Source organism: Ranitomeya imitator, chromosome 1, assembly GCF_032444005.1.
Source record: "Ranitomeya imitator isolate aRanImi1 chromosome 1, aRanImi1.pri, whole genome shotgun sequence".
Taxonomy (NCBI): domain Eukaryota; kingdom Metazoa; phylum Chordata; class Amphibia; order Anura; family Dendrobatidae; genus Ranitomeya; species Ranitomeya imitator.
In genome coordinates, this window is record NC_091282.1 from 462352575 (window position 1) to 462375664 (window position 23090).

Here is a 23090-nt window from a genome sequence, read left to right on the forward strand (position 1 = left end):
TCACGCCTGTTTATATAAGCTCACACATGGCTGCTTTGGGTGTACTAAATAATATGGGTGTGATAGAATCCACATCTGAAGAAATAACCTGCTGCAATTACAGATACATAATCTCAGCGCCTTTATGAGTAATCTGTGTCAGTGTGCGGCCTCATTCAGATATGGTGGAGACTAGAAGTTTACACCTACTACCGTATATAAAAAGACACATATTCACAAAAACAGGCACATGTGTCTTTTTATATAGTGTATGTAAACTTCTGGTTTCATCAGAAATGTTGACTCCGCTTCTGATTTTCAACATGAAATCGGTTTATTCTGATTTGATGTCAGATGGGGTGACAGATTCCCTTTAATGACCGGGCCAATTTTTACAATTCTGACCACTGTCACTTTATGAAGTTATAGCTCTGGAACTCTTCAACGGATCCCACTAATACTGAGACTCTTTTTACATGACATATTGTACTTCATGTTAGTGATAAAATTTCTTCAATTGACTTGCATTTAGTTATGAAAAAAATGGAAATTTGGCCAAAAGTTTTTAAAATTTAGCAATTTTCAAACTTTAATTTTTTTGCCATTAAATTAGAGTCATATTGCGTAAAATAGTTAATAAATAACATTTCCCATATGTCTACTTTACATCAGCACATTTGTGGAAACAATTTTTTTTGTTAGGACGTTATAAGGGTTAAAAGTTGACCAGCAATTTCTCATTTTTCCAACAAGATTTACAAAACCATTTTTTTAGTAACCACTCCACAGTTTAAGTAAGTTTGGGTGGTCAATATGACAGAGAATACCCAAAAGTGACACCATTCTAAAAACTGCACCCCTCAAGGTGCTCAAAACTACATTCAAGAAGTTTATTAACTCTTCAGGTGATTCACGAGAACCAAACCAATGTAAAAGGGAAAAAATGAACATTTTTCTTTTTCACAAAAAATTTACTTTAGATCCAAACTTTTTTGTTTTCAGAAGAGTAACAAGAGAAAATGGACCACAATATTTGTTGTGCAGTTTCTCTTGAGTACACCAATACCCTGTATGTGGGGGGAAGCCACTGTTTGGGGGCATGGCAGGGCTTAGAAGGGAGGGAGCATTGTTTGACTTTTTGAACCCAAAATTGACTGAAATCAATGGCGGGCGCCATGTTGTGTTTGGAGACCCCCTGATGTGCCTAAATAGTGGACCCCCCCCCAATTCTAACTCCAACCCTAACACAGCCCTACCCCTGACCCTAATCCCATCCCTATCCCTAATGCAAACCCTAACCACAACTGTAACCCCAACACAGCCATAATCCCAACACAATCGTATCCGCAACACAACCATAACCCCAACACAACCCTAACTCCAACACCACAACCGTAACCCCCACACCAAAACCGTATCTCCAAACCACAACCGTAACCCCAACCCTAATCCCTAAGCCTAGCCCCAACCCTAACCACAACCCTAATGGAAAAATGGAAACAAATACATTTTTTTAATTGTATTATTTTTCCTAAAGGGGTGATAAAAGGGGGTTTGATTTACTATTTTTTTATTTAGGGTTTATCACAGTAAAAATTAACCAATAGGAAAAATCTCCTATTGTTGCCGGGTGACAACCGGCAGATCTCGTTGGGCGCACTGCGCATGCGCCCGCCTTTTTTATCTTGGAAGAAGATGCTGGGGTGACAGAGCCAGTCCAGTGGGTCCAGCGCCACGGGGGGGGAGCTCGGGGGACCCCAATTCTCTCCTCTGGTATGCTAGATCATATCAGAGGAGAGAGAAATGAATGGGAAATCAGACTTTTTTTTGCGATCACCGTTATTCCATGAATAAAGGTAATCAGCACTATAACCTTATATCTCAGTGCCGTTAAAAAGCGGCACTGAGGAATAAGTACCCTTAACTGCCGCCGTTAAAAGGCGTATCGGTGGTCATTAAGGGATTAAACAATTCTGTACTGCCTATATGATGATGTAATGTGTTTGGAAGCTTCTGATAGGGTTTTTTTTGGCAACATCTGAGTTAATTAGAAACACACTGCTTCTTTGTGTAGCATCATGGGAAAGTTTGAAGAAATCAGCCAAGATATCAGGAAGAGAATTGTGGACTTGCACACGTCTGGCTCATCCTTGGGTACAAATCCAAGATACCTGAAGGTGCCTCGTTCATAATGTACAAACAATTATATGCAATTACAAACAAGATGGGAATATCCAGAAATCATACAGCGCAGGAAGGAGACACGTTCTGTGTCCCAGAGATGAATGTGCTTTGGTCAGACGTGTATATTTAAAATTCATCTTGCTGTTCTAGAGATATGGGACTTTTTATTTAGTGCTAATTTTTATGGTATTTATGAAAAGGATAGGACTCACAGGGAAATAATAGAGAAAAGCCTGAAGACATCCCCCAGAGAATCTTGTTAGCCACGTCCACTTGGAAAGACCATAATACTTATCACTATATACAGTATAAAAGACCCATATCTCTAGAGCCGTATGGTGGATTTAAATAAAACACACAAAAAAACATAATACTTGGGAGCAGAGGGAATAAAATAAGAACAAAAACTGACCTCTTTTGTAATTCTGTCAGGTCTTCCTTAAACATTACTTTTACAGGAGAATATAGCGTCTTAAAAGGGCGTCATACAGCAACACTGACCGTGGAAGTAGCTGAAGAATTCGGACCCATGAAGCGCCTTCCTGTGAAGGTTTTGTGCACACAAAATTGTTATGCTGGCAACTACATGGGATACCCCTCTCTGTCCGAAACGGAGAGCAACTCAGTATGTCTGCCATATAATGCTTTATTTATCCCTGTAGTGCCCCCGTGTCTAGATAGGATCTGGGTTGGCTTTTATTCAAAAGATGTCTTTATATCAAGTCTTCAAAGGAACTTAACACAAGTAAGATTACCAGATAGTTGTTAGGACTGGCGGAACGCACCAAGTACAAGGTGAAATAATATTGGTGCGTTCGCAGTCCGGGGTCCACCGTGCAGGTGAAAACCTGCTGCTAGTAAATGGCAGCGCTATATGGCGGTGGAAGCGAACCTTGTAAAGCCACAGGTCCGCAATACCGCACTAATGAGTGCAAGCAAGGAGTCAGCGAACTCAATCCCAAGACTCAGGGTTGAAGTCCGTTCAGACTACTTGCGCACAACACCGCAACTGGGTGTATTGGGTAACTGTTAGATATAGTTAGAGTGCGAACTGTGCCGTGCTGGCAGACACCACTAAGCACCCGGACGTGGGTTAGGAAGCGCACTACTGGGGCGTGGCGCCTCACTGGCGGTCACAGCAATAGACGCTGATTCGTGTGTAACACGTTGAGAGGTTAGTCGGGCGCTAGATAGCAGCCATACACCTTCCGCGAACAGTCATACAATAGGGTAGGTGTATTTAATGAATGACTTGCACTCACAACAAACACACGTATACAATTGTACACTAGCACATGGCCGTGCGGTCATGCGAAGCTTATATAGCTGCAGTACATTCAGGACCTTCCAATAAAGGACCAATGGGCAGCTACCACAGAAGTTAGCCCTTTCAGGACCTTCCAGGAGGACCAATGGGAACCACTGCAGCATCTGAGCATGTGACCCTCAATCTCCAACGGGAGATCTCACCCTGGGCATGCTCAGAAGGGAAAAAGCAGGACTTAGTCCCAAAAGCGTCCGCTCGCAGCTACCCAGCACTGGCTTTAATGGCAAAAGCTGGAAAAGCAACAGCAAGCCTAAGCACAGAGTACGGCCGGCGTCACACTCGGCGTAAGACAATACGGTCCGTATATTACGGCCGTAATATGCTGAAAAGTCCCCAAAATAGTGGTCCGTAGCTCCTCCGTAGGCAGGGTGTGTCAGCGTATTTTGTGCATGGCATCCTCCGTATGTAATCCGTATGGCATCCGTACTGCGTGTTTTTCTCGCAGGCTTGCAAAACCGACATACGGCTATACAAGGGATCCATGTGTAAAAAAAACATATATACTGTCTATATATGTATATATATATATATATGTCAGTAGACACATATATGTATATATATTAATATTTCATACAGCGCGAGATAGCAAAAGCCGGCAATTGAATTACCGGCTTTAAAGCTATCTCCTTCCAAAACCCGACATTATTTGAGACATGGTTTACATACAGTAAACCATCTCATATCACCTTTTTTTTTTGCATATTCCACACTATTGTTAGTAGTGTGTATATGGCGGAAAAAATTGGCGTGGGCTCCCGCGCAATTTTCTCCACCAGAGTAGTAAAGCCAGTGACTGAGGGCAGATATTAATAGCCTGGAGAGGGTCCACGGTTATTGCCCCCCCCCCCGGCTAAAAACATCTGCCCCTAGCCACCCCAGAAAAGGCACATCTGGAAGATGCGCCTATTCTGGCACTTGGCCACTCTCTTCCCATTCCTGTGTAGCGGTGGGATATGGGGTAATGAAGGGTTAATGCCACCTTGCTATTGTAAGGTGACATTAAGCCAAATTAATAATGGAGAGGCGTCAATTATGACACCTATCCATTATTAATCCAATAGTAGTAAAGGGTTAAAAAAAACACAAACACATTATTTAAAAGTATTTTAATGAAATAAAAACAAAGGTTGTTGTAATATTTTATTCTATGCTCAATCCATCTGAAGACCCTCGACCTGTAACAAAGAAAACATAATAAACCAACAATATACATACCTTCCGAGGATCTGTAACATCCCACGATGTAAATCCACCTGAAGAGGTTAAAATATTTTACAGCCAGGAGCTCTGCTAATGCAGCGGTGCTCGTGGCTGCAAAACCCAGGGGAATGAAGGTAAAGTAGGTCAATGACCTATATTTACCTTCATTCGCGGTGAGGCGCCCTCTGCTGGTTGTCCTCATATGAACTCGAGCCTGGGAGCTTTCTAGGAAAGTTCCCACGCTCGAGGAACAACCAGCAGAGGGAGCCTCACCTCATGCAGCCCAGTAAGTGATACATCCCTGGAATCTGGCTCTCAGCCACTACATCATGCTGCTCTCAGACAACACAGCAAAACCTACTGACAGATTTCATTTATGGTCAAATTCACACACCCATATTTTCTGGCTGTGAAAAAACTAGACCGCACTCAGACCAATGTAATACAGTGGGGTTATGCAGATGATGAGATTTTTTTCATGGACCAAATCTGAGTGTGAAAAAATTGCAGCTTCCACTAGTTTCTTCCATGTGTTGGATGAGACTCTGCAATTCAAGTCTATGAGCACACCAAAAAATCGGATCGGATCGGCTGTAACATAACTGACAGTATATACAGAACATAATAATATAATAATAATAATCTTTATTTTTATATAGCGCTAACATATTCCGCAGCGCTTTACAGTTTTGCACACATTATCATCACTGTCCCCGATGGGGCTCACAATCTAGAATTCCTATCAGTATGTCTTTGGAATGTGGGAGGAAGCCGGAGTGCCCGGAGGAAACCCACGCAAACACGGAGAGAACATACAAACTCTTTGCAGATGTTGTCCTGGGTGGGATTAGAACCCAGGACCCCAGCGCTGCAAGGCTGTAGTGCTAACCACTGCGCCACCGTGCTGCCCCATAATAATGTAACGATGCTGTGATGGTGATTTAGGGCCCACACGTGCCTCCAGATTGTAGGAATTAGAGGTTGAGGAGGACTGACCACAATCTCGTTTCCAGAACACACGTGGACAGATTATTTGAAGGTTTCCCAGATGAGGTCATTTATCTGAGGGTTGCACTGGGCCTGTGATCAGACTCGAGCATTCTGGTCTACCGATCAACCTTCAGATGTAGAGATGGTTATACTGGATGTGATTACTGTCGGAGAACACTAAGCAGGCCTTCTCACCAGCAACACAGAAGTAAACCTGGATCTTGGCTCCGCTCCTCAGATTTTTTTTGTGCAGTATGCTGTTCATGTCTGCAGTAATCCCTCCTTTAAAAAAAAAACAAATAGCTTGGAAGTGTTCTTAATACATAATTGGAACGAGGTGGTCTCTTGCGCCTCGGCACTTTACATGAAGGTGGGAGTCCTGGCTGGGTGTGTGGACTTGTTCTGTGAGGTCGACACTGCCATACAGGTTGCATGTAACCAATGTTGCGGGTTGGCCAGGACCAGATGTTTTACAGTTCAATGAAAGGAGGGAGACCACCAATTTGTAATAACTTTTTCACTGAACATTAACTTGGGGAGGGTTATATACAGTAGATAATGGGTGCACATCTTCTCAAATGTTTCCTTGAAAATGTGCAACATTTTCCTCACACAAATTCAATCCCTTTATCTACCCTAACAATCGCCTTCCTGTGAAGGTTTTGTGCGCACAAAATTGTTATGCTGGCAACTACATGGGATACCCCTCTCTGTCCGAAACGGAGAGCAGCTCAGTATGTCTGCCATATAATGCTTTATTTATCCCTGTAGTGCCCCCGTGTCTAGATAGGATCAGACCTGAACCAGATGACGAATCCAGCCAGCGTCCTTCATTCAGACTCCAGCCAAAGCAGAGTGGACCTCCTGAAACACGGGGTGGTACTGAAAGAGGTACCCCAGCTTGGTAGACCCCGTTACATACATATATATATATATATCCGCCGTACAGTTCCAGAACCATCGCTAGGGCACATTTGGAAAGGGGCTCTGCTCAGGATACAAGGAGCATCTTTGGGCTGATAGTGGAGACATCCTCCACTGTCACATTTGGCCATTTTTGGCAGTATTTTGAATCAGTATTTGTAAATGGAAGCCAGGACCAGAAGAAGGGCAAATCTTTCCATACTCATTTTTCTTTTTGATTGTCCCACTCCTGGCAGTACTGGCCAATATATGCCTGTGTGAAAGCGATGATCCGATGGCGCAGAACAGGTTCCAGCTCTGCAGCATGTGACGGGTAAATGCTGATCCTGGAACGTGTTTGGTAGAGCAAACATTGCACAGTTTGAGTAACTCCACATACACATCAGGGTTAGTGCAGGGAATGTCACATTCCAGGCACTGGGGCCAACTTTCCTTTAACCCTTATTATTCGGGCGAGAGTTAAATCCTTCAGCTAAAGGAGAAGTTCTATGGGATGTAAAGTTTGATGCATTGTATCTGTAGCATTTGTCTAACATATCAGAGGGAAAGTATCACGTGTGCCCAAACGACCTCGCATATCTGTATGATCTGGGATCGTAGAGGCTCGTTCACACACGGCGTGTCATACACGTGTGCACTGCTGAAAACACTGCACTTCACAGTGCTGATTAGTTTTTCCTTGCAGGTATGAGCCTTCAGAGCATTATTATCTAATCTGCAGCATGTCAATTTTTTTTACGCTTTTGCAGCCTTTTTTTCCCATTCCAATAAAAGGGGGAAAACGCTTGTAAATATGAATCAAAATGTGTAAAAAATGCACATATTGTACACAGCAGTTTTCCTGTGCTGCAAATTCCAATATGTGCTCATATCCTAGTAGCTCTCGGGTATTAGGGAAGCATTACTACCTCGTAGGCTGGGGCCACCATATTTTCTCTCATACTAGCATATCGGGCCATTAATGCTAATCACGCTCCTAGTGTGATCCAATTATCTCAGAGGTGGAGAAATGGCAAAAAAAAGCATTTTTTTCCATCTTCATTCTGTCAGTCTGTGAAAATCGGACTGCACTCAGATGTCCTCTGAGTGCAGTCCTATTTTTTTGACAGACCCATTGACCTGCATGGCCGAGTGCGATCTGATTTACAGATGCAAACAGTTCCTGCTGTTTTTTTATCTCAGAAAGACTCTGAGGAAAAAACTGGTGTGCACAGCCCCATAAAATACCATTGGTCTGAGTGTGAATTCGTTGTTTTGTCAGATCGCACACGGACCGACAATATGGTCGTCTGCAACTGCCCTAATGTTGTGTTCAATACAAATGGTTAGTGCACCTATCTCATAATACAGTTTTATGGTGAAGTGAAAACAGTGGATTGTTTCCAGGTATCGGGTTATAATTCCGGGGATTAGTGCCAACCATTTATATTAGGTAGCTGTCACCTGTTCAACTAACAGCTCTCTTTGCCTCTGAAAACCCATCCCCCTTCACTATGCAAGTTTACTTTAATGGTGAAAGAGTAATAATCAGTCGTCAGACACCTCTGGCAGTGCCAGCCTCCTGGTGGAATAAAGGATTGGACACTTGGGATCTGATTTTCCTAGACATCTGTTATCCAGGGAATGTCAGGTTCCCCCATTAGTCTGTGTTTATATCAGATTGAGGCATACATGAAAAGGATGTCTCCTACGTATGCCATACAGTGGTATCTGTCGCCCATAGAATCCCATTCACTGGATACCATTGCATGGAATAGTGAAGTCTACTATGCTGTTTCATACCTTTTTTATTTGTAATATTTTGACTGATGACAGCCAAAATGGAGATTAAGAGGTTACTGTTTTGTCCACTGTTGGCTTAAACGGAATCTCTCAGTAGGATCAACCTTCCTAAGCCATCGATATGGGCATGCAGGTCATAGAAAGTTGAATAAAATGATACCTTGATATCTGCAATTCAATGTTTTCTTCCATAGAAATCCATATTTTTAATATGTGTTACCAGTGTGTTACCAGTGTGAGACATGTAAATCAAGAGGGCAAACTGTAAGTCATTACATGTCTCACAATGTTATCACCTCCTTTAATTTAAAAAGAAACTGTCACCAGGTTTGGCCTATACGAGTTACGGCCACCCCCTTTCAGGGCTTATATACAGTACAGTATTCTATAATGCTGTATATAGGCCCCCGATCCGACCTGTAAGAGAAGAAAAATAACTCATTATACTCACCCGCCGGGCGGGGTGGTCCGGTCCGATGGGCGCCTCCCATCTTCTTACGATCCCCGTCCTCCCGCTTGCTTTTTGTGGATGACGTGTCCCTTGGTCATAAGCACAGTCTTCTCTGCACAGTGCTCCTGCGCAGGCGTACTACTCTGTCCGGTTGAGGGCAGAGCAAAGTACTGCAGTGCGCAGGCGCTGGGCCTCTCTGACCTTTCCCGACACCTGCGCACTGCAGTACTTTGCTCTGCCCTCATCAGGACAGATAAGTACACCTGCGCAGGAGCACGATTAAGGTATCTCGGAGGCGCAAGTACCCCATCCCATAAGTGTCTAGGACCACACATCTTAATATGCACTTTAAGCATTTTATGTAAATGTTAATGGTGGTTTTGTTAAGGATGCCCTTGTGAGGGTCAGTCTGCGTGGAGCAGGGTTGCCATTTCGCTACCCAGGGTGCCAACCTCAGCTGTAAGGAAGGTATAAATATATGGTGACAAACTATCTTTCTTCCCTAGACTCTTCCTTGAGTGTTATTTATTAGCCCCAGAATCCACGCACTATTTTTTGTATCCCTGTGGACAATTTCTCTAGGATTACCCATATCAGACCCTCTACAAACTCTTTTTTTTATTATATATCAGAGGATTTTTTGGTATTTATAGAAATATTTATAAAAGTTATTTTTTAAGGAATTTCTCCACTTTGGTTTTCCCTCCTTCTCTTCCAAGCCCTGCTGTGCGCCCAACCCTTAGTTTTCCACCACATATGGGGTATCGGTGTACTTAGGAGAAATTGCACTACACATTGTATGGAGCAATTTCTCCTGTTACCTTTGTGAAAATGCAAAATTTGGGGCTAAAATACATTTTTTGTGGGATAAATTAGATTTTTTTTTATATTATTGTCACGTCTCAATGTTATAAATTTCTGTGAAGCACCTGGGCGTTCAAGGTGCTCATCATGTGTCTAGATAAGTTCCTCGAGGGGTCTAATTTCCAAAATGTCACTTGTGGGGGTTTAGGCACATCAAGGCTCTCTCCAAACGCGACATGGCATCTGCTAATTATTCCAGCAAATTGTGCATTCAAAAAGTGGAATGGCGCTCCTTCCCATCTGAACCCTGCCATGCGCCCAAACAGTGGGTTTTTCCCCACACGTGGTGGTATCGGCTTACTTAGGATAAATTGCACAACATATTTTTGGGTCCATTTTTTTCCTGTTACCCTTGGAAAAAAAACAAAAAAAGTAGGTCCAAATTAACATTTTTGAGAAAAAAAAGTTAAATGTTAATTTTTTCCTTCCACATTCTAAAAATTCCTGCACCTGAAGGGTTAATAAACTTCTTGAATGTGGTTTTGAGCACCTTGAGGGGTGAAGTTTCTAAAATGGTGTCACTTTTTGGTATTTTCTGTCATATAAACCCCTCAAAGTCAATTCAAATGTGATATGGTACCTGAAAAAAAAAAATTTGTACGTTTTGCTGAAAAAATGAGAAATTGCCGGTCAACTTTAAACCCTTATAACTTCTTAAGGAAAAAAAATATGTTTCCAAAATTGTGCTGATGTAAAGTAGACATGTGGGAAAAGTTATTTATTAACTATTTTGTGTAATTTAAGGGCATAAAAATTGATAATTTGAAAATTGCAAAATGTTCAAAATTTTCACCAAATTTCTGTGCTTTTACAAATAAACACAACTCATATCAAAGAACTTTTACCACTAACATGAAGTGCAATATGTCACGAAAAAACAATCTCAGAATCAGCGGGATCCATTGAAGTTTTCCAGAGTTATAACCTCATAAAGTGACAGTGGTCGGAATTGTAAAAATTGGCTTGGTCAGGAAGGTGAATACAGGCTTGGGGTGTAGAGGGGTTAAGCAGTGTCGAAAATAGGAATATGTCCAAAAGATAGGATAGGTCTACCATGAGTCAAGGCTTTTCTGTTCTGACACGTGTTGCTTTGTTCTGTTGAGTGGAATATTAGTGGCTTGTTTATATCTTGTTAGAACTTGACATCAGAAAGCATTGTAAACCTGAATATCTGTTATGTGTCTATTATAATTGTATGCCTCCTTCTATAATCTCCTCCTTCCATCACTTTGGATCTATGCGTGCTCACAACTACAAACACATTCTTCTTGGGTTATATTTTGATTGCGTGTTTGAGTGGTTTATTATGTGACTCCCTGTCCTAGAGGTATGTCTGTCTTTTTATTGTATCCCTTTGTGAAACACAACAGCTTTATTGTGGTTCGGCACTAAAACAAGATCACTTACATACACAAACTTTAAGGCCAGATCTTGTTTTGATAGCACACTAATCTTTATGCTTCATTTTGCAATGCTATTCTTTCGGGTTACACTCTTCCCAGGCGATGGTAGCGTACTCTTCGAAGGGCTAACATAATATCTGGCTAATTACGGACATGCAGTCTCGTATGAAGGGAAGTCCTTTCAACAGATGAACAATGAGCTCTTGGTGTCAGCTCTTGTTCTTCCCATCATCTTGCTCATTGACTCGCATACCTCTTGTCAAGCTTCACCAACCCCATCAGCAACTTTCCAAACTAATCGGAGAATTTTCAGAGGAAGACCAGAACATACGCTAAGTATAAAACATAAAACCGTTCACAGTTTTTAGAAGACAAAACGGCTATGTTCAAGTTAAAGAATCTATAGTGTTTTCTTATTTAAAACAAATAATCTTTTTTTCATACCACGAGACCAGTGGAAACAAAAAAAAAGTTCCTTAGAGGACAGTGGTCATCCTTGTGATGGCAAATGATTGACCAAAGAAGTTGAGGCTTATCCTTCCTAGTTCTCGGCTATTCCAGAAATCAGCACCTTTCTCAGATTTAGAGCTGATCTCAGTTCTCTATGAAGCTTAATGCTTTCAGAGCTACATGTACTGAAGAGGGCTTGTTATGTATTTATCTTGTATATTATTACATTATGGGACAAAAGTGGATCTAGGAGGAGTAATGCAATGCTACATTTTGCTTTAATCCTCATTTAAAAGGAGATTTAATCCTATTATGTAATAGCAGTGCTTTATCAAGCTCCTAATAATTTTAATCACGCTTGTATTACAGGTAAATGTCCTGTGAAAAAACAAGATTTAATCCCAATGCTAATGCACTCGGACTAGTCCAGGGGCGCCGTCGCGCATCCCTACATCTCACTGTCCACAGTGCCATGACTGACAAACCAATGTGAGCAGAGGCGAGGAGAATTGGGACTTCTACTTGTCCCTGGTTTATCAGTCATGCCAAATAAGATCAAATATTGCTTTTTCGGTCTGCAGTAATTGTTACTTGTAATATAGATTAAACCGTTATTAGGAGTCTCATAAAGCTTTTAATACATAACAGGGGTAAATCCCCTTGACTGGTTCTCTTTAAACTCAACATATGCACTACAAAATTCAGCTTCAAGGCCTCCATTAGTTGGGTTGCTACACTTTATGAATGCAAAGAGCCATGGAAAAGTCTGTTTTCTGCTCTGGGCGAACCAGTGCATTCACTTATAATGATTTCTAATGGAACATGTGATACTACATTTTCTTATGGCTACTAACTAGTAATGTTTGAGCAGCTTTAGTATAGGCGATCAGTATTATTATTATTATTTATTGTTATAGCGCCATTTGTTCCATGGCGCTTTACATGCAAGGAGGGGTATACATAATAAAAACAAGTACAATAATCTTAAACAATACAAGTCATAACTGGTACAGGAGGAATGAGGACCCTGCCCGCGAAGGCTCACAATCTACAAGTATAACATCAGTTAAATGGGAGATTAACAGCAGTGCTCAGAAGCAACCTCTAAGTAGTGGATGGGATTGCTGTGTTCTGACTGTACATCACTTATATCCATCCTAAGCCAGAGGAGAGTGAATCCAGCACTGATAGGCCACAGGGATCACGAATGTCATATGCTGCCTTCGAAAGCCAATGCTAATGCCCCTGGAATGGCGCTGAACCTGGAGTTGAGTAAAAGTGTTATTATTTTACTGAGGGGAAACATAAGGATTCGAAGGGGTTATCCAAGTATTGGACAACCCCTTTAAACTCTGGGGCTTTTTTACTGATTTCTCTTGCATGACAGCAGTTCTGTCACGGGTGTGACACAGGCTGCAGACAGTCGCACTGCATCTAGCTGCAGAAAGTCTCTGTGTTTGGCCTTGCAGACACCTTCTTAACCCTTCTGATTCTTTGACCCAGTGGCAACCTTTCTACGGCTCTAATTGACACACCTGGACCTGGGTGTTTATAGACTCCCAGCTTGCTGCTGGGAGTTGCCAGTGATATCTCCATTTCCCCCTTTGAGGTAATCTGTGTTACATCTTTGAGTCTACTCAAGAAAAGTGTTCCCCTTGTTCGTCTATTCCAGCTGTCTTTAGTAGTAGTGGGGATCAACTAGTGTTATTCCCTAAGTAGGGCTTATTGCCAGGGTCAAGCAGAGATTAGGTTCCTGCTCGGCGATAGGTGCAGAACCTATATAGGGATGTTTAGGGCAGACAGGGTGACTTTAGATCTGCCAAGCGGTCTCCACTCTCCCCTTCCCTAGTGTTGAGCTCCCTTCCCCTCATCCCTTCGTGTTGCACTTAGTCTTTCCTACACTGTGCGAGACAACTCCCGACCACTAGCTGTGCAGGAAATGGCCTGCAACATTGCCATTAGCTTCCCATTTATTTTAAAAGTAGAATCTGAGTACCCCCGCTGTCAAACAAGTCACACAATAACCACAACAGGTCATGAAAGAGCATGGGACATGAAACAATTCTGTGTAATGCAGCTGTCAATACAGATGAATTTCAGGAACGTTGATGAATCTGAAGAAGGCTGTTCACCAGTAGAGGGCAGAATTACCGTCCAAGAGCTAGGGTTTGCATGACAGCGCCTTGACACACACCCCTACTAGATCTCTTGGAAACATTTGTAAAGAAACATCTAAAGCCCAAAGTTGGCACCAATTTCGATCTTTTTCCAGATGGGAAAGTCCCAGAGCAGGACAGACATTTTAACAATAGAGTGTTTACATCTTGGTTTACACTACAGGATAGGGTTTCATCCGAGAAGAAAACCAGACACTGCGTAAATATACGTCAGCCGAGGACACAATTGAAATAATTTTTCTTAGTTGGGAATTTTAGTTATTGTTTTCCCCTTTTATGTTTGAGAATGATTGTCTCAATGAAGAAAAGTTTTAGGCTCTTAGTCAAATGAGACAAAAACAAAATCTCTCGAATGTCCAACATTGAATTGTAACATTATTTACTGGGAGCGTGTTGTCTTTTTCAGATGAAAAATTCCTACTTGGGTTTTAATGGTGTAAGAAATGAAGAACATTTGCTAAACACAGCATGCAGCCGTGTTATACGCGTGTGTGAATATTTCTTATTAAAACACAGCGGTGTACAACGAAGTCGAGTCCACATATTAAGGACATTACAGACCAGTCACTTATTTAGGTCACTGAGCTGAAAAATGGATTGTATAGCCAAAGATAAAGGTTTTGATTTCTGAATACAAATAACATTGTCCGTGTCCAATTACTCGAAGAACAAGTTTAATAACAAGATTAGAACCAGACACAACTCCGAGTTGTACAAAAAAACCCCTCTGTATAAGCAATGTCTTCAGACGTGTCTGTGATAACCACAAATCACTCATAACAGGGCCAGCAACAAAGGTCTTTCGGAGGACTGGGATTTTTGTACTCGAGCATGCTTCCTGGTACAGGACAATACTGTCTGATGCTTGGATTTAATTGTTTATACTGAGAATACCAATGCTTTTCTCTGTAGACCGCTCGCAGTACCATGCTTTGTCCCCATTCTACAAGGCTGGTAGTTGAAGGACATTCTGTAGATTATAACAATCTCATTTGAAAAACAATCATAAAAAGTGTTTGTTTTGTTTCCCATTGTATTACAGTCCTTTAACTACTAAAATATAGTCAGTATAACAATCAGTTTTTAAGTTATTTCCAAAACATTGACTTGGAACCACATATGGCTCTCCAGTCCATGTAACTGTCTCTTGTAAACTCCTGATTCAGAATCCATTTTGGTGATCCAGTTGGCATCTATGATGGATCAGTATTGTGGTTTCAATCCTTGGTAGCCCATTGAATCCTTTTCTATCTCCAGGCCTAATTAGGCTTGATTGATTCTATCCGCACGGCAGCATTAAACGACCACCGATCTGCTACACGTTTGTTTCTATTCGTTAAAATTATCTGTTTAGGCAAATTGACCACATTTAATATGCACACAGAGTAATCAGTAATAGGCTATTCTCTGTGCAGCACCGTTCATGCCTTGTTTACACAGGATGAAGTGCTATCGAGAACAATGGTCTTTTAACTAAAACAAAAGATTATTTCATCCAACCTTAAGATAGGTCATCAATGTCTGATCGGTTGGGGTCCGACACCCAGCACCCCTGCAGATCAGCTGTTATCGGCGGTGGCCAGCTGGAAGTGCTCGCTTGTCAAGCTGCTCCATCTACTCGTCGTGTCCGCTGCAGGGTACTACACATCCGCCTCCTATTGCTTTGATGTGCGGTACCAAGCCCCGGTCACTACAAGTAGATGGAGCAGCTTGACAAGGCCGCCGCCGCCAATAACAGCTGACCGGCGGGGGGTGCTGGAGCCCGGTCAATCAGACAATAGGCCATCAATGTAAAAGTCTACTTCCCAGTACAAAGGAGAAGGGAACTTAAGAAATTATTGGGAACATGTCCTTTGCATTTTGCATTCCTTATTTTTGGAAACAATGATGTTTAGACAAATGGATATCAAGCAGATAGTTACATCACAGTGTGCTCAAAGTGCTCAGTTCATCTATTTCTTTACATCCATTTTAACTCTTTACATACTCTCAAATGACAGATATACTTGAAAGTAGATTGAGAAAATGAAGTACATTTTAAAGTAATTCTGTACATACAAAGGGATCATTTATTTTGATACTGGATTGAAGTAACTACAAGACGGTGTACTATAGCTGTGGGCAATAATTTATACTTTGATCCATTGGTATGGGGGTTACCTCAACGTTCACTTTAGGGATTATTATTGTTTATTGTAAATCAGTTTAATAACTCTGTTTGTAATAAGAGGCATGGTGAATTCCGGTTTCAAGAAAAGATTTTGAAGACATTATAGAAGATAAGAGGGTAAAAGTTCAGTCCTAAGATGAAAAAAGATTTCTTGTCTGGGAGGACATTGAAAGCTGTAATGTCACCCTACATCGGAAAAAGAATAACAATATTTACGAAAAATGTATAAATGTATAAAAACGTATCCGTTAATATTCAAAAATATAGATACATATGGGCCAGTCCTGTTTAATTTGCCTACAGCAAGCAGCGCTCTATGAAACGACTGGCACAAATATGTACATTTGTAGTGAATATCAAAACAATTATTTTCTTGCAGAGAGAGGCCTCTAAAATGTAATGGTGGTGGTTTGAAGCATTGGGTGACCTGACAGGTCCCCTTTAATGTGGTTCAGCAAGGAATTTTTCCCTTTTAGGACAACTTGCACATGTCTTTACAGAGGTTTTTCATTTTTCTTTTGATAAATGGTATCTGATTTATTTTTCTCCAGTTCCATACATTTTCCTTCATTTAAGAAAACTTGGAGGCTTATGTCTTTTTTTCAACCAAGCACATTGGAAATAAGGTAGAAGGAGAAAAGGATGGCGTGTACTAAAGATCGGTGAGAAGGATTAGGAGATTGAGCTAGTGAAATTAGAAAAATCTTCTGGTATCAAATGCAACCAAACAAAGCAGTAATAGCATATTAACTGCTTAAGGACTGACCATTGACCTAAGCGTCCGGGCGGTCCCACTCCTACTCTACAGCGACGACTTAAAACATCACTGCGTACTAGAGCGCTACATGTTATCATATCTCTTTGGGGGTGAGTATCCAAGTGTCAGAGAGAGCCAACCTCCACATAGAGAAGGCAGAGACCGCTTCTTACCATCTGTGCCTTCCCATTACCTGTATACACAGCGCTAAAGATGCATTGTGTGTGCAGTAATAGGAAGCACTGATGGCGCTGCCTCCTCCATACACATCAGTCATGTGATAGGGAGGGAAGAGATAGGAATCAAAGACAGCTCTGCTATGCCACCAGGTGGTTGTACTTCCTTTGTAACTGGGGATAATACCCCAGCAAGAGTTTGAAGGCTAAATATGATGTCAACTGCCCTATTGCAGAACTGCTCCATCTTCTCATAGTGGGGGCGGATGGGTACTACACATCCGCCTCCTATTGATTTGAGCAGGAGGCAGATGTGTAGCACCCTGCCAAAAAACGGAGAAGCTCCGCAATCGAGCAGTTCCAGCCGGTGGCAGATGACGCAGAGAACATCTGATCAGCAGGGGTGCCAGGTGTCGGACCCCGACCAATCAGACATTGATGACCTGTCCTGAGGATTGGTCATCAATGAAAATGTAGTGGGCAACCTCTTAATGTAAACAGGGATTTTGATAACCCCTGCCTAGTAAACAGCTGATTTTGGGGGGAATATCTGTGATCTCTGAAGAACAGGGCAGCCTTACAATAGGAGGCTGCTCCAGGATCCACCAGTGTTTCTTGCTAATTAAGCCCAGGGCATTGACCATACAGACCCATTATATGGTTGTTGGGTGCCATTGTTGACGGAGTATATTCTTAGTATGGTTCCGCTATGTAAATAATGAATTGTCTCTTCTTTACAGTAACTGCATCATCCTTGGGAATTTATTTTGGACTTTGTCTTTTTGCATGGAGTAAATGCTATTTTAACCATCATTTTGTTTTCTGTTTCCTTTTCCTCACAGATCTATCTTCGTGCTACTGATGTGAAATTGATGAGGCAGTTGCTCATTATCAATGAAAACATTGAATCTATCAAGTATATGATGGAAGAAAAAGACATCGTCACCAGCCAGGGCAGCAGCCTAAGTGGAAGCCTTTGTAGTTTACTCGAGAGCCGGGATAGTTCACTACAAGGGAGCTACACGAGTTTACATGGCTATAGTGATGGCATGGATGACATATCGGTGGGCAGCTACTTGGATACACTAGCAGATATTGTCCCTGGACATTGTACCCCAGATTTTGACGTACAACAGAACCCTGACGACTTCCAACCACTGTGCAATGATTCCAGCCATCAGTACGATGAATATTATTGCTTTAGATAGGACTAGTCTATCACGTATGTCCATATTGGACAGACCCCACATTTTCTTCATTATTCTAACAGGTCAGAAATAAGTATACTATTGATGTACACAAGTTTTGAGAAGCTGTATATGGATTTGCTACTCTCTTTTTCCACACGTTCAGGTGCTATTTATTAAATGACTTGGAATGTTCCATATTTATAATGTTATTGATTGAAGACTGCAATATTAATAATCTGTTTTATTATAAGTCAGGGAAAGGGTTACGCGTTACTTTAAAACTGCCACCACTTTTTACGCTATTTTGAATTGCTTTGTGTTTTCTATCTGTATTCAACAAAATAAAGCGCAGTGTCACTAAGTATATGTCCCATCACATGTTTTTTTTCCTGTATGTTTAGTCACAGGGGTATAAAAGCTCATATTTGGATAGTGCCAACATTTGTCATGAAATAAAAAAAAAAGGAAATGGCTTCCAAATGGCATCTTTGTAGAAATACCAGGAATACAATTTAACTTTTTAACATAGTATCATATTAGGGGAAAAAAAACATTAATGGTATGCAAATGAAAATACATCACTGGATCACCCATCTCTACCATTTTATACAGACACTTTGCAATGTTTTTAGATCTAACTAAAGGGAATCTGTCACCAGGTTGATGCTATGGAATCTGAGAGCACCAATATGTAGGAACAGAGACCCTGATTTCAGCAATGTGTCACTTACTGGGTTGTATTTTGCTGTTTCAATACAGTGTTTTATCATCAAGATATTATCACTAAAGGACAACTGGCCTTGTGCCTCCTAGTCCAGCCACACCCTCAACACTGATTAGCAGCCATCTGTCACTATACGGTGTACACAGCTGTGGTGTGTGTAGGGTGATACATAGCTCATCAACAAAGCTTTGCAGTATCTGCAGCAGAGAAAAATCAATATTACATCACATCTGCTGCACCCAGTAAACTAAGTGATGCATTACTGAAATCAGGGTCTTGGTCCCTGCCTCATGCTGCTGTCAGATTACATGGCAAACACCTGCTGACAGATTCCCTTTAAAGGGAACCTGTCACCCCCAAAATCAACGGTGAGCTAAGCCCACCGGCATCAGGGGCTTATCTACAGTATTCTGGAATGCTGTAGATAAGCCCCCGATGTAACATAAAAGATGAGAAAAAGAGGTTAGATTATACTCACCTGGGCTGGCGGACCGATCCGATGGGCATCGCGGTCCGGGGCCCCCTATCTTCATCGGATGACGTCCTCTTCTGGTATTCACGCTGTGGCTCCGGCGCAGGCGTACTTTGTCTGCCCTGTTGAGGGCAGAGCAAAGTACTGCAGTGCGCCGGCACCAGGAAAGGTCAGAGAGGCTGGCGCCTGCGCACTGCAGTACTTTGCTCTGCCCTCAACATGGCAGACAAAGTGTGCCGGAGCCGCAGTGTGAAGACCAGAAGAGGACGTCATCTGATGAAGATAGGAGACGCCGGACCGGCGGGACCGCCCCTGGGTGGGTATAATATAACCTTTTTCTCATCTTTTAGAATACATCGGGGGCTTATCTATAGCATTCCAGAATGCTGTAGATAAGCCCCTGATGCTGGTGGGCTTACCTCACCCTCGATTTTGGGGTTGACAGGTTCCCTTTAATGTATCAATCACAACCACATCTTGGGTCAGAATGTTCTGTAGTCTTACTGCTGTTACAAAGAAACCCTGTGTATTGATGGAAAACTTTATTTCCTTTAGTCCTAGTGTTGTGCTTCCATCTTCTGTCTGGGAGGCTTTGATCTATGTCCTAAATGTTGAAATACACTGCTCAAAAAAATAAAGGGAACACTAAAATTCCACATCCTAGATATCTCTGAATGAAATATTCCAGTTGTAAATCTTTATTCATTACATAGTGGAATGTGGTTAGAACAATAAAACCTACAAATGATCAACGTAAATCACAACTAATATCCCACAGAGGTCTGGAGTTGGAATTATGCTCACAATCAAAGTGGAAAATGAAGTTACAGGCTGATCCAACTTCAGTGGAATTGCCTCAAGACAAGGAAATGGTGCCCAATAGTGTGTGTCGCCTCCATGTGCCTGTATGATCTCCTTACAATTAATGGGCATGGTCCTGATGAGGCGGAGGATGGTCTCCTGAGGGATCTCCTCCCAGACCTGGACTAAAGCATCTGCCAACTCCTGGACAGTCTGTGGAGCAACATGACATTGGTGGATGGTGCGAGACATGATGTCCCAGATGTGTTCAATCGGATTCAGGTCTGGGGAACGGGTGGGCCAGTCCATAGCTTGCAGGAACTGGTGACACACTCCAGCCACATGAGGTGTGGCATTATCCTGCATTAGGAGGAACCCATGGCCAACTGCACCAGCATATGGTCTCACAAGGGGTCTGAGGATCTCATCTTGGTATCTAATGGCAGTCAGGCTACCTCTGCCGAGCAAATGGAGGGCTGTGTGGCCCTCCAAAGAAATGCAACCAACACCATTACTGACTCACTGCCAAACCGGTCATGCTGAAGGATGTTGCAGGCAGCAGATCGCTCTCCACGGTGTCTCCAGACTCTGTCACGTCTGTCACATGTGCTCAGTGTGAACCTGCTTTCATCTGTGAAGAGCACAGGGTGCCAGTGGTGAATTTGCCAATCCTGGTGTTCTGTGGCAAGCCAAGCGTCCTGCATGGTGTTGGGCTGTGAACACAACCCCCATCTGTGGACGTCGGGCACTCAGACCATCCTCATGGAGTCGGTTTCTAACCATTTGTGCAGACACATGCACATTTGAGATTTTGCAGGGCTCTAGCAGTGCTCCTCCTGTTCCTCCTTGCACAAAGGCTGAGGTAGTGGTCCTGCTGCTGGGTTGTTGTCCTCCTACAGCCCCCTCCACATCACCTGGTGTAATGGCCTGTCTCCTGGTAGCGCCTCCAGCCTCTGGACACTACGCTCACAGACACAGCAAACCATCTTGCCACAGCTCGCATTGATGTGCCATCCTGGATGAGCTGCACTAGCTGAGCGACTTGTGTGGGTTCTAAAGTCCGTCTCATGCTACCACGAGTGTGAAAGCACAACCAACATTCAAAGGTGACCAAAACATCAGCCAGAAAGCATTGGTACTGAGATGTGGTCTGTGGTCCCCGCCTGCAGAACCACTACTTTATTGAGTGTGTCTTGATAATTGCCAATAATTTCCATCTGTTGTCTACTCCATTTGCACAACAGCATGTGAAATTGATTGTCAAACAGTGTTGCTTCCTAAGTGGACAGTTTGATTTCACAGAAGTTTGATTTACTTGGAGTTACATTCTGTTGTTTAAGTGTTCCCTTTTTTTTTGAGCAGTGTATTTAGACATAATCTTTGGGATCCACTAAGATGTTTTTTTCCCGCTACTATTTCTACAGTAAATGTTAAAATCGATACATTCTCTAGATGTCTTTAGTTTCCAATTATTGAACCTTTCCCTTGAGATAATAGGTCATCGGTCAATATCAGTCTAATCATTATCTGACAGCAGACAAAATCACTCAAAATAGTTTCGCATGACCTGTACCTAACATGATCTGTACTATACAATGGTGCCCAAAACTATACACATCATGACAACGTCCTAACACTAAAATAAATGAAGACATTGAATTTGGTAATGTAAGGGGACTTGAACAGTTGGCTTCAGTGGTATCAAGTTGCAATATAGAGATGATATACAGTGGGGAAAATAAGTGGTATTTGATGCACTGCCGAATTTGAAAGTTTTCCCACCTACAAAGAATGGACATGTGTAGCACAAGCGATTGGAGTATTGCAGCTTCAAATCTCTGGAAAGTATTGAAGCAAGTGAAAAGTAGAAAAAAAGGTTTTTAAAAATATAAAAAAATTAGAAAAAAACAAAAGTTCAAATCACCCCCCTTTTGCCCCATTTGAAATAAAACAATAAAAATCATCATAATACTCGTATTTGGTATCTCCACGTTCAGAAACGCCCGCTCTATCAATATGTTGATAGAATTATGGTTTTGTGGTGACCACAACATTTCAATAATATGCAATAACAGGCGATCCAAGCATTATCTCTACAACAAGGTGGTATCAATAAAAACATCCGCTTGGTGTGCAAAAAATAAGCTCTCACCCAGCCCCATATCCTGAAAAATGGAGACGCTATGGGTTTCTCAATATGGCAAAGTTTTTTTGGCAAACTTTGGATTTTTTTTTGACCACTTGAACAAGTAAAGAACCTATACATGTTTGTTATCTGTGAAGTCATACTGACCTTGAGAATCATAATGGCAGGTCAGTTTTAGCATTTAGTAAGCATGGTAAAAAAACAAAACAATTGTCGAATTGCCCTTTTTGTTTTTACAATTTCACTGCACTTTGAATTTATTTCCAATTTTCCAGTCTACAATATGGTAAAACCAATGGTTTTGTTTAAAAGTACAATTCGCCCCGCAAAAGAAAACCTTTCATGGCCATACTTAACCCCTTAGTGACCGCCGATACGCCTTTTAACAGCTGCCGCTAAGGGTACTTAAACCACAGCGCCGTTAATTAACGGCGCTGTGGAAAAAGTCAATAGCGCCCCCCACAGGCCGATTTTCTCTGGGGTCTCGGCTGCCGGGGGTAGCCGAGACCCCAGAGAACATGATTCGGGGGGTTTTAACCCACCCCGCATTTGCGATCGCCGGTAATTAACCGTTTACTGGCGATCGCAAAAAAAAAAGCGATCTCTTTTTAATTTCTCTGTCCTCCGATGTGATCGCACATCGGAGGACAGAGAAAAGGGGTCCCAGGTGGCCCCCCAATACTCACCTAGCTCCCCCGATGCTCCTCGTGTCTCCCGGTGGGCGCCGCCATCTTTAAAATGGCGGGCGCATGCGCAGTGCGCCCGCCAGCCGGCACCGGGAGAATCTTTGGGGTCTCGGCTGCCGGGGGTAGCCGAGACCCCAAAGAGCATGATCGGGGTCGGTTTTACCGACCCCTGTTTTGCGATCGCCGGTAATTAACTGTTTACCGGCGACCGCAAAAAAAAAAAAAGTAAAGTGTAAT

At 42.3% G+C, this 23090-nt stretch overlaps 1 protein-coding gene across 1 annotated transcript in view; it reads left to right on the forward strand.

The window, feature by feature from the left end:
• The window catches only part of LURAP1L (leucine rich adaptor protein 1 like), a 34028-nt gene extending 15640 nt beyond the window's left edge, over positions 1-18388 (forward strand). The window contains exon 2 of the mRNA XM_069764945.1: positions 17677-18388. Coding sequence (XP_069621046.1) covers positions 17677-18042 — 366 coding nt within the window. The 3' untranslated portion in view covers positions 18043-18388. The remainder of the gene's footprint in view (positions 1-17676) is intronic.
• Positions 18389-23090: the final 4702 nt, after the last annotated feature.